Source organism: Pinus tabuliformis, chromosome 9, assembly GCF_031772625.1.
Source record: "Pinus tabuliformis cultivar Carrire ecotype Pingquan chromosome 9, CPIR1, whole genome shotgun sequence".
Lineage (NCBI taxonomy): Eukaryota > Viridiplantae > Streptophyta > Pinopsida > Pinales > Pinaceae > Pinus > Pinus tabuliformis.
Window position 1 is genome coordinate 716,064,199 of NC_142307.1, and position 15,254 is coordinate 716,079,452.

A 15,254-nucleotide genomic window follows, 5' to 3' on the forward strand; every position below is an offset into this window, starting at 1 on the left:
GGAGGTGTATTCAGTTGGATGAGTAAGAAACAATCTGTAGTGGCACTGTCAACTACAGAGGCAGAATACATGGCAGCCACTCATGCAAGCAAGGAAGCAATTTGGTTATAGAGATTATGTTCAAGTATGGGGTTAGTACAGGAAGCTATAAGGATAGAATGTGACAGCCAAAGTGAAATTTTCTTGGCAAAGAACCCCGCATATCATTCAAATACAAAGCACATTGATGTTCAGTAACACTTTGTGAGGGATATGATAGAAGACAAAAAGGTGTTGCTGGTAAAGGTGGACACTTTGAAGAATACTGTAGATACATTGACAAAATATGTGAGCTTTGAGAAGTTCTCTTGGTGTAGAGAGACAATGGGCATTTCAAGGCTGGAAAAATGACTAAGCTCTCTTGTGGCCCCCTGTGGAAAGAAAACAACAAGTGGGAGAATGTTGGGTTGTGTTATATTCTTTCCATGTAGTTAATAGGGGGTTTGAGGGGCACCTATAACCCCACTTTATGGTGTCCGGGGCAGCACCCCAAAAGATTTTGGTTTTGGACCCTATGTTAGGTTGGGCAGGCCCACCTATGGTTTTGAGCATAATTTTCGCACATATTTTTTGGACGCGATGGTTTTCGGTCCAGGGTATTGGATGCTTTGGCATGTATAAATATGTATTATAACATTGAAAGGAACATAATGAAAAATCAAGCTGGTAGTCCCGGTTTTGGGATCCAGGGGAAATCTCTGTGTATATGTGTTTTATGTGTTCTGCTCTCGCACTATTTATTTTCTATGTTTTAGAATTCGTATGTAGGTTATTTCTGTACGGGGTTAAAACCTACACCACTCTCTTCTCCTCCACATGTGGCTGCTCCACATCTTCCTGAGGTTCTTCCTTTGGAGCTAAAAGCTCCTCATCCGCCTACAACTAAAGCTCCCTCTAAAGGGAAAATGTCATGGCCTTCTCTTCATCAAACTTCACATATCTACAAACCACTGTCGTCTTGTGAGATAATATGTACACCCGATAGTTGTGAGGTGTATTAGTGTACTACACAAATATTCCCAACTCAGTTATCGATTCTATATTTTTCCTTGCATACTTGGTACCATGACAGTAAACTGATGAACCAAAGATCCTGAAGTGTGCCACCTCTGGTTTCTTACCTAAAAAATCTTCTTCTGGTATACTCATATGGAGAATCCGATGAGGACTCGTGTTTTGCACGTATACAATTGTGTTGCATGCTTCATCCCACAAGTGAGACGATAGGTCGTGATCATGTAACATTGCCCGTGAAATTCCCACAATACTTATGTTCTTCCTTTCATCCACCACATTCTGTTGTGGGTTATGGGGTGCTATTAACTCTCGTCGAACGCCTTTTGATGCACAAATCTTCTTGAATTCATTCAACACATATTCTCCATCGTTTTTTCTCCTAAGATCCTTCACTTTCCTGCGAGTGCCTTTCTCAAAAAGTTCTTTAAATTCACAAAATTTAGAGAATGCCCAATCTTTCCTTTGCATGAAGAAAATCCAACACTTACGTGAGAAATCATCTACAAATATTACATAATACATGTGCTTGTCCATGGAGGCTATCAAGAATGGTCCACACACATCTGAGTGAACTCTTTCAAGGATCGCTTGTGCTCAATTGTCCTTATCATGAAAGGTGGCTTTGGTGTACTTCCTCAATGTACACCCTTTGCATGTATCTCTCTGCTCTAGTGCACCCTTGGGAAGTCTTGTAGAAATTTGCTGCATGATATTCAAAGCTCCATGGTGAAGATGGCCCAATCTTTTATGCCATAATTCACCAATGTCTCGGATTTGTACCTTCTCTGATTTTGTGCTCAATGCTGCAAAATATTCTACATCCAATTTGTAGAGGTTCTTCACCCAAACCTTGATCTGATTCACTTGTGTTGAGGCTATGTGACGAAGGAAAGCATTTCCTTTGCTAAATATCGCATCGTAGCCAGGGTCCTCCAACATAGCAACTGAAACAAAATTGTTTCTTAGACTCGGAACATACATGACATCATTTAATGTGAGAGGAGAACTAGACTCCCTATGAAAAGTAACAGTGTCGATGTCGATCGCAATATACCTTCCATCATCTCTCATCTCGATGTGCATATGGAGGTCCTTCTCCTCCAAGTCACTGAAAAATTCTTTGTTGTCGGTCATGTGGATGAGGCTCCACTATCCATATACCACACACTACCCATCACCGATGTCACCATGCAAGCAATGAGGGTGAAATCCAACTCGAATTGTGAAGCAAGAACTTCACATACCACTCCTCCCGAGGGATTCTTGCCTTCCTTCTTGTGCGGACACTTTGTGGCATAGTATCCCAATGCATGAAAATGAAAACATTTAATCTTCGACAAGTCCTTCTTCTTTCTGCCCTGATTGGAATCTCCTTTGGATTGGAATTTTTTTCATTTCCCTTTCTTCGCCTTTCCAGTTAAGGCACAATTATCCTCGTCATCATGTTTGGATGAGGTTCCATCTTTGGTGCTCTGCCTTATCTCTTCTTACACGAAGTCGGACCACAAACGCTCCCACTTTGGTAGATGCTCCCTCCCATTTACCAAATCCTGGTAGTTGTGTCAGCTCTTAGGAAGGCCTAGAAGTGTTAGGCTGACCAGATCATCTTCAACAACTATAATACCAACACTCCCAAGCTCATCCTGACATTGGGTGAACCTACCCAAGCACTGTGGCATTGTGTCGCCCTTCTCCATATTGATCTTTTGAATCTTGTCCTTTAGTGTCAACTTCCTATGGTCATTGTTGTTCTGAAACAAGTTGATTAAGGCTTGCCACATTGCATATGATGTATCCTTCCCGTGGATGTTCGAGACAATATGATCTCAAACTCCTTCTAGTATGATCCTTCTCGCCTTTGCAAAACATTTCCTCCACTCTGCCAAATCTTGAGAATTTTTTGTTGGAGGCTTAGGAATATTTTTTTATATGAATTCCTTCAACCCATTGTCTTTCAACACTGCCTCCATCATGTCCTTGGAAGCAATATAGTTCGAACTACCCTCAAGGGCATATTCAAGTCTCAATCCATAAAACGACATCCTGCTGGCTTTGAAGAATGAACTGCAAATTCGATTTCACCTGCAAAAGAAAAAACTCGTATTCTCTTCTTCTAGAACGATTTCTGCTCCGACACCATGTATAGATTCAAACTGCTTATATAATTTTCTAAAACAAAAGACTTGAACCTACTCTACTCATTAGCGGAAACAATTAATCAATCAGGAAATCACGAAGCATACAAGAGAAAGAATTCAATCAATACATTACACAATGGTTTCTTGGAGAAAGCCACAACTAAAAACCCCTGCTATCTGTACTATCTCTATCAGTCTCACAACTTTCTAGACAAGCCTAGGCCAATACTTAACCAAATTTTGGCTTGCCCAAGTTCCTATTTCCTTGAGTTTTTTCCTTGATAATTCGCCCCCTATTAATTAGGGAAACTCCTCAATAAGAATTGTGCAATCCTCACAAGCCCTCCTCTGACTGCATGCACCACCTATACAATTCATATGATTATACAACTGATAGCACACTGCCCTTGAACTCCAATCTCTATTGGTAACTCTCAGACCTGACATGCATGAGTTATTTATGGCTGAAACATCAGTTAGATGGTTGAACACATGAAGCAACACCCCACTATTTGACCTCCTACTAGTTCCTCCATCAGTTGGAATTAGTTTAACTGACTTTAAATTAGTTAAACTAAATCAATTAATTAATTACAACTCAAAATAAACTCAACCAAGGATCCTATAAAGTAGGAGACTCTTTACATGACTTGAGTTAGACCCTCAACTCGAATTAACTAAGCCAACTAATAAGTCAAATTAACTTAGTTAACTCATACAAGTTGTCTTGTGATGTGGAATTACAATTTTATTCCTAATTTAATTCAAGGACAAAATTAAATCAGGATTTTCTTGTTGTATTTTCAACACTAATGGCGCCCAACTAATCTGAGTCAACTTTTGCTCAAATCACACCAAACTCTGAATGTATTGTTGTAATAGGATGTGCCACGTGATTCGCTCAAGTTGGTCATCTAAGCTATCATTCAGTTTATACATTATTATTTTTTCATAAATATGCAGCTTCATTCGAATCCATGGGAGAAGAAGAAAAGAAAAAATTATTATAGATTGTTGTACAATTTGTTGTTTTCTATATTAGAAATATTTCCATGTTCAATTCGCTCGATGTTTATCTTGTGATTGTGTGATTGAAGGTTTTCCAATACGTTGTCTAAGGAGGTTGGACCCCCTCCTTAGCCTGGTATGCTAGTTAGCATTAGCAGGTAGCTTAGTATTTACTGTTTTGATTAAATTATTATCAGTTTATATTGCTACTACTTGATTTAAATTTCACCGTAATTTAGTTAATTTATGTAGTGTCCCTTCTTGGTTAGTTAGTTTTGGTGACACCTTGAGGGCGATTTTGATGGAGTATATAAAGATTATATATGTCAAACTTATGTATATGCTTGTACACTATAGACTTGGTTTGTGTCACATTGTTTTTGCATGCTTATGATAATATCTATGGTTGTGTATTTTGGTTAAGTGCATATTTTTGATGTTTCTCTTTTGGCATCCTATTTTGACTTTGGTGCATGACATGAATGATGGCCTATGATTGCGACACACAAACAAAAGCTGCTATGTGGAGTAGTTAACTGATCATAATCTTGTTAATTACCTATGAATTATATGATTATGTATGCTTCACTATATATTTAGCAGGAATTGGCAGGGAACTTAGTTACTTGTCGAGAAGGATGTTCATATAATAAATGACCGTGGAGGTCATGTATATAGTTATGCTCAGATAATAAATGACCGTGGAGGTCATGTATACAGTTGGTTAAAATGTGATTGAATTAATTCATTATGAATTTTAGTTGTTATGTTTAATAAACAAGGTTATGATGCATGCAGGTCTTGGAAAAAAAGACCTTGCCAACAGATCATCAGATGCATATGAGCTCACAACCAGTACCTTGAGGAAAATCATGGAGCTTCAAAGAAGCATAGATGAAAATCTATGGAAAATATTAGGGCACAGAGTCTTAACTTTTTGAAAGATCAAGGCGTGGAGACTTGGATCTTTGCAATAGATCAAGGCGTGGAGTCTTGATTCTACTAGGATGCAGAGTCCTAGGTACAAGGCAAGGGCATGGAGTCCTAACAAGAGGTGCACAATAGGGGTGTGGAATCCCTATTTTATGACTGAAACAAGTCGAGAGAGGTGCACAATAGGGGTGTGGAATCCCTATTTTATGACTGAAAATAAACACCACGTAAGGGATTACATCAACCAATTGAATTAATCTAAGTTAAAATTTTAGTTGAATTAATTCCAATTTACCCACTTTAGAGGCTCATTTGAATAAAAATCATTTTAAAATATTGATTACCTATTTTTGAAAAATCAATAATATAAAGTTTTTTAGAAAGGACACATGGGGGGATGAATAATTAAAGTAATTAAATAATTAAGAAAAAAATGAGAGGTTGCCACCTCAAGTAGGGTGGTGAATAATATGAATTATAATAAATTAAAAATAAGTTAATTTTTGCATGAAGGTGGTGAGGTGTCACTCCACTCAATGCTTATAAATATTGAAATAATTTTCTCCATGGAGGGGGGATACCAGGAAGAGTAGTTGCCGAAATGACTACTAAATTCCTAAATTTAAAATCCCAATAAATTTTCCTGGTTGATGGAAACTGAGTGGTGTTAGAGGAAGATAAGATAGCTTCCTTAGTTTGCCCAATGATTCTCACTATTGCTCAATTTGGTTTGTGAGCTCATAATGCTCAGTGTTCTAGGGAAAAGTGTTTCCCTTGGATATGGTTGGGTGGTAAAACTAACCGGTCTGTTGGAGTTGGAAGCGAAACTGCTGGACAAAGACGACTGAATATAAGATGATTGACTATCAGGGAGCTAAGTATCAGGTAAAATTTCTAGTTTGTTATATTTTTCTTTAATTAACATTTCTATCATTGTTTTTGTTTTAACCAATGGGTGAATAGCGGCTCCAATTAGTAATTATTTCATTTAAATGGGTTGTGAGCCGACAACATGATAGTGTTAATTGTAGTCCCTGCGCCTTCTATCCATTACAAGTGTAGTGTTCTTATTTTCAGTTTGTATATCCAATGTAATATCCCTATTGTAACTAACCCTGAGTAAAAGTAATTTTAAGTTACAAAAACTTACGAATCAGTTATTGAACTGATTCTTGATTTCAGTGGAACTGAACGAGGGGAAGGGAAGAATATCTGCTCCATGGTTAACTTTTGGGGGGAATGCCTGGTAACGGAAAGGAGACTACGCAAGACGAACAGGGGCAAGAGCCAGTGCATGTGCAACGTCCACCTGAAGACAGTCATAAATATTTTCCAACTACGGTGCATGGAATAAATCTTCAAAGGGAAAATATCAAGACGGAGCCGGAGGAGGAAACGATTGGTACTTATGGAAATGCTTTGCACTTCAACCATCGTTTTGGACCCTCTGTACATGATTTCTCACCTGTGAGGCCCTCGTCGAGCTCCGTGGTGGTGTAACAGAATGAAGAGAAAGATCAAAGAGCGGTTTTGACATCGGGATCATGCGGTGTGGAGGCTGCCAGGAAAAAGATAAGTATCTTGCTCGATTCTCTTGAATTAAAATATGTGCATGTTATTATATTACAATATTGCATTCTGAGAAGATAGTTCTCGTAAGTTTTGTTCCGGGTTTTCCAGATTTGTAACTATCTATTGCTGTGTTATTTGATATGGATTTTTTGGCACGCAGTAGGAAACTTTATCTGCTTGAATCGACTTGATTTCTGTTATAAGTATTTACAGATCTGGGTTTGGGTCATTCGATAGTCTTCCTGGAAAACATGTGATGTAAATGCTCAGCGCTTTGTTTAATCTTGCATGAACATTTTGGAACTGTTCAGAATTTAAAGGAATATTTGCGTTGGAAATGGTTATGAATTTTAAGTTTGAAATGTGGTCTCGGCCAGCACCAAACTCTGTTCATTATGTATAGCTTGAATTCTCGATACAAAGCTCTTCAATAACCGCATTAGGTTCTTTTTAGGAAAGGTATGCATACTTTATGTATGAGTAGGAACGACTTCTTGATTTTGGCGCATAAGAGGTTAGATTCACCTTGTTATGGTTTCTTGATTTTTATTCATAAATATAGGGTATCTTTAATAGTTTCTTGAAAGGAAAAGCATGAGAAACTTACTTATACGAAGATAGAGAAATGGGGTTATGATGACTTCCTTCAAGAAAGAAGTAATTGCTTACATGAAATAATGGTAGAGTTCTAAAGAAGGGGATATGCATTGCATATATATTAAAGAAGGGATATTAAGATAAGCTAATGGATGCTCAAAGAACAGTGATTGTGTTATGGAGATGTGTTCTTTATATGTTAGAAAAACTATGTTAATTTCTTGAAAAATAACTATGTGAAAGGAACGCATGTGCAAAGGCGCAGAAACAATAGTTTATTACCTATATTTAAACATAACTAATGTGTTATATGTTTTAAAGGGAAATATGGACTTGTAAAACTAATGGTTAGATCTCTTAGAGAGAAATATGCATTAGTGTGAATAAGCTTTGTGACAAGTAGAACAAGAATTTACTTGAATATATGTACTAGTTAATTAGTATGTCATGCTTGCTCATGCAGATGAGTAGATGTTAAAAGATTGCTTTTAGAGGTTGCTTAATGAATGATTAATAATGTATCTAATATTGTTGCCAAAGCTTGTTGACAACTACATTGACAGGAAACGATGGCGGTTGGTGCCAAAGGAAAGTGATGTTTAACATTATGGCAGGAAAAGGATTATTGGTCCATGCAGATGAGTTCAAGTTGCAGTATTGTCCATTGCTAGAACAATTAATGATAATTCATTGTAATGATTTTATAACAATGGTTAAGTGATGGAATCCCTTATAATCCATTGAGTGAGGGGTGAAAACCCTCACGAGCATTTAATAATAAGATTAAATGTTTGCTGGTTTTCACCCTACGGGTTTCCAGGGTACATCGGTGTTCAATGGTGTGATTGCCTTTTGTGTCAATTTGATGATGTTGAATACTTGGTGAAGATGATTCTTTACTAGTTGCAATACTCATAATGACCAAGTAAGAGATTAATGAATATGGTTAAGGAAAACATGAAATGGATGCAAGGTGGATGCAGTTTATGTTATTACACTACCACAGTGGTTGTTAAGGGTTATGTGTCTTATTGTTCTCTACTATATTTACTTTATGTACGAATGAACCTTATATCTAATGGTTAACGATGAATGTGGAGTTGTGAATTGGATAATTACTTGTGGTAATTTGTATAAAAATTCTAACTCCTATCTGCTTAATTACTTTATTTTTACCAATGTCAATGTGCTAATTTAGAGCGTTGTATCATTAAATGCAATGGTGGATACTGCTTTTAGTTTTATGGGTGTATATATTGGTGTGTTACATTTACCTTGGTTAATGTGTGATATACCTACTAGTTTGTGAGATAAATTAGTGCGGTAAACTTTGTAACTTTTACTAGAAAACATAAATTAATGTGGTAATCTTTGTAACTTTTACTAAAAAACTTTTACTAGAAAACATAAATTAATGTGGTAATCTTTGTAACTTTTACTAAAAAACGATACGAAATAAATTAGTGTGGTAATCATATGTAACTTTTACTATAAAAAAATTTTATGATTCCTCCCTTTGCAATATATAGATTGAAGTTTTCATTATTGCCAAAAGTATTTATGAAAGAAGTTAACCTTGGTAATATTTTATAATGTTGGTAATCTTGTATAACCTTGGTAATATTTATATGCAATTTTGGCAAATGAGACTTTATGATTTATCCATTTGCATTACGTAGTTTGAAGTTTTACTTTTGTCAAAAATATTAAATTGCTATAATTTTTGAAAGAAGATAGGCTTTGTACTATTTTTACTATTAAACATTTTATACACTCAGATTGGTTATTTTTCCAATAGTTGATTTTGGAATGGGTTTTAAATCATTTATTATTATTTTAATGTTGCACTCTACATGACATGAAATCTTAGTATGTGAGCTTCCACACAGAGTAGTTTTGTTTGGACAATGTGAAAGAAAATTTTGTTTTGTTTGTTTGGACTCTCGTTGAAAAGAATTATTCTGAGTCTTTCCGTAGGTTGGCAAGATATACTTTGATTTTGTTTCATGCAACATGCAATTGTAATAATAAGAATCTTTAGTTCAAATAGTATAGATTTTGGTAATTTTGACCAATCACTTATGGATACCATACTCTGGTATCCTTCCGTGATTAAATTGGATTTATTGTGACACCATACTTTGGTATCCTTCCGTGACAGGGATGTGGATGTTATTCGAATATTAAATTGGATTTATTTCACTAAGCTTGAGATTCAATGACATCGTCTTCTTTTTCATGCTTTTAAACTAATATAAATATTACTGTATTATTAAGTAATTGAAATTTTATATGATTTATTAAGTATTGGAAATTGTATGTTACTTTTTAAAAACTGAAATAAGAATTATGTTGGATTTTTACTTTTATAATATATATATATATATATATATATATATATATATATATCATTCCCTTTTAATATTTTGCATTTAAAGCTATGGTATTGATGAAAGATTCTTAGAGTACATAAATAGAGTAATTTTAGTTGTTTGGGGTAAATATGAAAACTAGTTGGGAAGTAAGATAAATGGATTTGAAATTAGAAAGATTATTCAAGTTATAATAGTGGAGATTTAAGAAGAAAGTATTATAGTGCGGTCAATAATATATGAGCCAAAAGAATTTTCATCATGACTAAAAATCTTTGACAATGATAAGTAAGTTATTGAGAATAGGAAATGGAAATGAATCCCCATGATGTGATCATTTAATGGTTCCATAATAGGATCAAATATTTCTAAAATGACAGAATTTTATATTTAAAATATAGGGTATTGTTGCAAAGAAAGATTCTTCAAATGAATGGATCAAATGTTAATATCTAAACTTTATGTTACATGGAATGAATGTTTTTGGATATGATGAGTTCTTCTTCATTTTTGGAAGACTTATAATTTATGCGAGGATTAATGTTTTTAGTTTTCATGTTTTATGAAAGCCCAAAAGCATGATAAGTCTATATACAATAGTGTTAACATATAGAAATAATATGGATCTATTTTCAATGTTTGTATGAAATACGGATGGGTTTTATGTGTGAAGTCATATTTTATGATTTAAAATTAACATTTAATATTATAGTTGGATTTGAGACAATTTAATTATATCTTGAAACATTTCTTAAGAATTTTTATGATTTAATTGAAAACTTACATATATTAATTAAATATATATATGGTGTATTTATGAATATATATACAAATTAATAGTAAAAGAGAAAAAAAAAATCACCTATTTTGTGTAACTTAAGTTATAAACCTAGTTATTTTGGGTAACTTAAGTTATAAACTTAGTTCGCACTCGAGGGATCTTACAATTTCCTTTTGTTGCAACTCGTAGTTTCCTTTCCTTTTGTTACAATTCAGATATATGTTACTACTATAATCACATTACTTAGTTGCCACTGCAACTTCAAGTTATTCAATTCATGCACTAACCATATGGATTTGTTTGTTTTTTGCCAATTTGGTTGTTGCAACTCGCATGTAGCTCACTTTTACTCTGTTTTCAACAATATCTTGTGATTTAGAATTATGTATATGTTTGAATATTGTTTTTGGGTTGTTTGTCTATCATGCATTGCATCCTAAGTACATGTGGTTACATCTTGGTTACGGCCAACCAAGAACATCATTATACTGGAACATGACACTCTTCATAATTGATGTGTTTCTTTTTTTGCAAGTGTTATTTACTTTTCCATGTAATTTACTTTTGTGCCTTAATTCTTGTGAGTGTGGTGTGATTTGCTAGATCAATGCTCTTTGAAAACATCTATATCTTGAACTATGACAACCATTATATCACTATAACTTCATGACACATAACAAATTGCACTAGCATAGATTGTGCACGACTCTGAGAGTGTCACAAGGGGATCTTGTTGTATGTGAAGGGGAAGTGTCACAATGGGATCTTGTTGTATGTGAAGGGGGAGTGTCACAATGGGATCTTGTTGTATGTGAAGGGAGTGGGCTAGAGCGATCCTCTTCTTTGTAGATAATAATTCCATTAGGTTTAGGGTAGGAATTTGGGAGGAGTCAAATAATTATGTAGAATTAATGGCAATAAAACTAGTATTGTCTAAAGTTGGAGGACACTTGGATGATAGGAATTAGACATTTGAGAATATTATCATCTTCATTTTCATGAAATAACAATGAAAATAAAAGATGTTTTCTTCTCTCATAAAAAATTATTTCTAAATCAATTTACTCATTTTATTTCTAAATATTAAAATCATATCTCTAATATAAAAAACATACATTCTTTAACATTAAAAAAATCTATTCCATTCTTTGAGTGATAAGTAAAGTTTTCATTTAATACTGGATTTAATGAAACTAAGAACATGCAACTTTATATATTTTTTATTTTCTTTTAATGCTTTAGATTATCCTATATGAAAACAGCTAGCAAAAAATACTTAAAAATATGTGAAAAATGTAATTATTTGAAAATACATGTGAAAAATATAACTTTTAAAAGAACAAATGAAATTATGAATTTACTTTTTTGCGGAAAAAGAAATAGATTTACAGTAATTAAAAAACATTATGATAAAGAAAATATTGGTTGAAACATGTACCAATGCTATATATATTTGATTTTTTAACAAAAAAAAAAATATACATGTACATGCTATATATTTGATTTTTTAACCAAAAGAATTATATGTGTAATTCAAAAGATATATACGTAGATGATGAGGAGAGTCTAACACAGTTTTCACCACATAAAACACCAGGAACATACCTATTTTACAGCATCATCTCACACCTGTCACTCTGGTTCTAACCGTGAATATGGTGGGACTTTAGGGCCATTTATTTACACAAGCAAACACGCGCTGTTATTTTTTTATAAGGTTATTTTTTTATAAGGATGCTAGCCTGGTAGGTTTCATTTAGTTCCTTGGTATCCTCAAAGCGAGGCGGGGAGAGGCTCGTACGTTCGAATGATGAAGAAATTCTCATATAGGGCACCTGCTAGACCGCCTCCAACCAGAGGACCAACCCAATATACCCAATGGTCTCTCCACTGCCACATAACAAACGCCGGCCCAAATGAACGCGCAGGGTTCATTGATGCACTTGAGAATGGCCCTGCCGCCATTACGTTTGCCCCCACAACAAGCCCTATGCACAGAGGCGCCATTATTACACCCATTGGTCCTCTCTTCGGATCAACCACTGTTGCATACACTGTAAACAGCAAGGAGAAGGTCAGGACCATCTCCATAACCACTCCTTGAATATATCCCATTCCACCGGCCAACGTATGAACTGGAGTTCCCTGCAGTAACGAGGTCATCCAAGGTCCATTCATAAAACATTCAGCACTCTTTATTTTATGGTGAGTGTCTGCAACCTTACTAACATGGAAATGTATTTGCATAATTGGTAACAAAATTCAAGAAACTGCAATGGCCAATCCATATTTTCAAGAATTCAAGATAAAAAGTGAAAACAAGAACAGTTGGAGACAAAATTGAAGAAACTGCAATGACCAATCCATATTTTCAAGAATTCAAGATAAAAAGTGAAAACAAGAACAGTTGGAGACAAAATTGAAGAAACTGCAATGACCAATCCATGTTTTCAAGAATCCAAGATAAAAAGGTGAAAACAAGAACAAACCAAGCCTGACCATGTTTTCAAGAATTCAAGATAAAAAGTGAAAACAAGAACAAACCAAGCCTGACCAATGTCTTTGCATTCTCAAGCCATGTTTTCAAGAATTCAAGATAAAAAGCAAGAACAAACCAAACCTGACCAATGTAAAAAACCTCATACTCGTTTACCCTTTAACCAGAACTCAACTAACCATACATTTATTGCACAATATATACAATTTTTCTTTGTTTTCAAAATCTTGAAAAGGCAAGCTTACCATTCCTCCTGTTATGAAAACGAGGAGATAGCAGGCAATTGTGGAGCCCAGGAGCTGAGCGATCCAGTACAGAATAGACCTGAGAATAGTGATATGGCCTCCAACTGCTAATGCAAATGTGACCGCAGGGTTAATATGTCCTCCCGACAAATGAAACCCAGCTGAGACCAGTCCACACACTGCAAATGCATGGGTCAGAGCAATGATGGCCAGTCCTGCTCCTGGTGTCAAACCTGAGCTTTCAGACAAGCGATCTGCATGAAATATAAAGTAATTATTATGCCAGCAAACACACTCTTATTTTGCAGTTTTCTGGAACAGTTTTTAGGATTATAAAATCTAGTTTCTTTATGGAGTTGTTTTAGTGTCGAAATCTGGTGGAAAAATTTGAGGTGAAATTTTGATTTGTATTATTTAAACTTATTTTTTGACTATATATAGACTCAGCACCCTGAAAAACTCCTGGGCACTTCTATTTTGCAGAGTTACCCATCAAGCTTGTGATTTCAATAAATTCCTGTTAGATTTTAGAGAAATTAGACAGGAAAACTTACCTGAAAAACTTCCAAAAAATCTCACTAAGGAGAAGTCTCTTTATTGCAAAATCAATAAAATTCAGTTCGTAAATATATCCCTGTTTGGGATTAAACACTGTAAAATAAAATTTAGCTATCGAATTACTTTTTCTGATTCAGAATTCAATCATATAATTTTGAGTGAAAGTATATTTTTTATTATTATCTAAAATGTTTTTCTGAATACCTAAATAAACTAGCTATTTAAAAATCCTTAAACTACTGCAATGTAAACAACTTCCATTTATAATTCTTCAAAATCTCTACTTAAAAATTAACCAGATTTAATTAGAACAGTAATTAAATATTAAATCTCCTCGCTTCTTTATTGGAGGATTCTATCCTTTACATTAATATTTGCTACAGTTTTAGGTTCATAAGCTGTTATTGATTTTTTTTTTTTTCATATAGAGATAAATAGGGTAAGCAAACCTATCTTCTAATCTTAAAATATCTTTTACAACAGTAAAATCTTCAAAGAAAAATCTAAATCAGTCAGACGACGAACAGGTTAAGAGTATACAAGGGCTTAATTAATTAATTAATTAACTAATGAAATGAACTAATTACCAACTGCCATGGTTGATCCCACGCCTGCAAACACAAACAGGAAAGTGCAGACGAGTTCTGCGACAATTGCCCTTATAGAATCCCCTTGAGTGGCCTCTTCCACACGTCCTACTGCAATCTTTCCCATATTGTGAACTTCTAATATAAAATCACTTTTGGCCCTAAATATTTCAGCCCCAATTCTTGATCTACAGGCTACTTCAGTAATATAAGCTATTCATGCTCTGCCATCAATGTCTCTTCCAGAGAAGCGTAGCCAATCTTATAGCCGAGATGGCTGGCAATCTTGAGATGAACAGCCATACAGCAGTTGCTGGCTAACTAGCTGGCATAGCACTCCAATTATGATTTTTCTGCAGTATACATCTCAGATTTAAAGAGCTGGGTTGGGATTCCTATGGAAACTCTTTCAGCACAAAATTGCATGCATACATATTATATGGATGGGAAAATTCTAAATATTTAAGCACGGTAGCAGCACAGCTGTGCCTGCCTGTAGCATAAAAGTGAAGACGAAGTACGCGATGACTTTGGTTAAAGTGCACCTTTCATTTATTTGATCAGATTCCTCCACTGATTTGATCTGAGCACTGTAGGCTCACGCATTTTGGGGAAGTAGGTCACTTTCGTATAACCCATATATAGTGCGAATGAGAGAGTGGGCTCCAATCATTAAATCTCTGGTGCCAAAATAGTAATAAGTTGGCTTCTGTTCTGTTTAATAGCTATTTAATCTCTGATGCTAAACTAGTATTAAGTTGGATTTTGTTTTGTTTAATAGTTAATGTGTTTTTGTGTGGAAGAGGTTGTAAGTTTAAATTTAGAAGTAAAGTATGTATATTTCTTTAAATTTTAGTAGATAGGATAAGATAGTTATATTTATGTCCAACTAATGATCATAAAGTAGGTT

At 34.7% G+C, this 15,254-nt stretch overlaps 1 protein-coding gene across 1 annotated transcript; it reads right to left on the reverse strand.

Annotated features, from left to right (window-relative positions):
- Positions 1-12,013: 12,013 nt before the first annotated feature.
- On the reverse strand, positions 12,014-14,852 carry LOC149150696 (aquaporin TIP1-1-like). Its single transcript, XM_089440246.1, has 3 exons — positions 14,345-14,852; positions 13,200-13,453; positions 12,014-12,602 (listed from the first exon to the last, which is right to left on the reverse strand). The coding sequence occupies exons 1-3, from the start codon at positions 14,469-14,471 to the stop codon at positions 12,231-12,233; spliced, it is 753 nt and encodes a 250-aa protein (XP_089296372.1). The 5' UTR covers positions 14,472-14,852; the 3' UTR covers positions 12,014-12,230.
- Between the last annotated feature and the right edge of the window lie 402 nt (positions 14,853-15,254).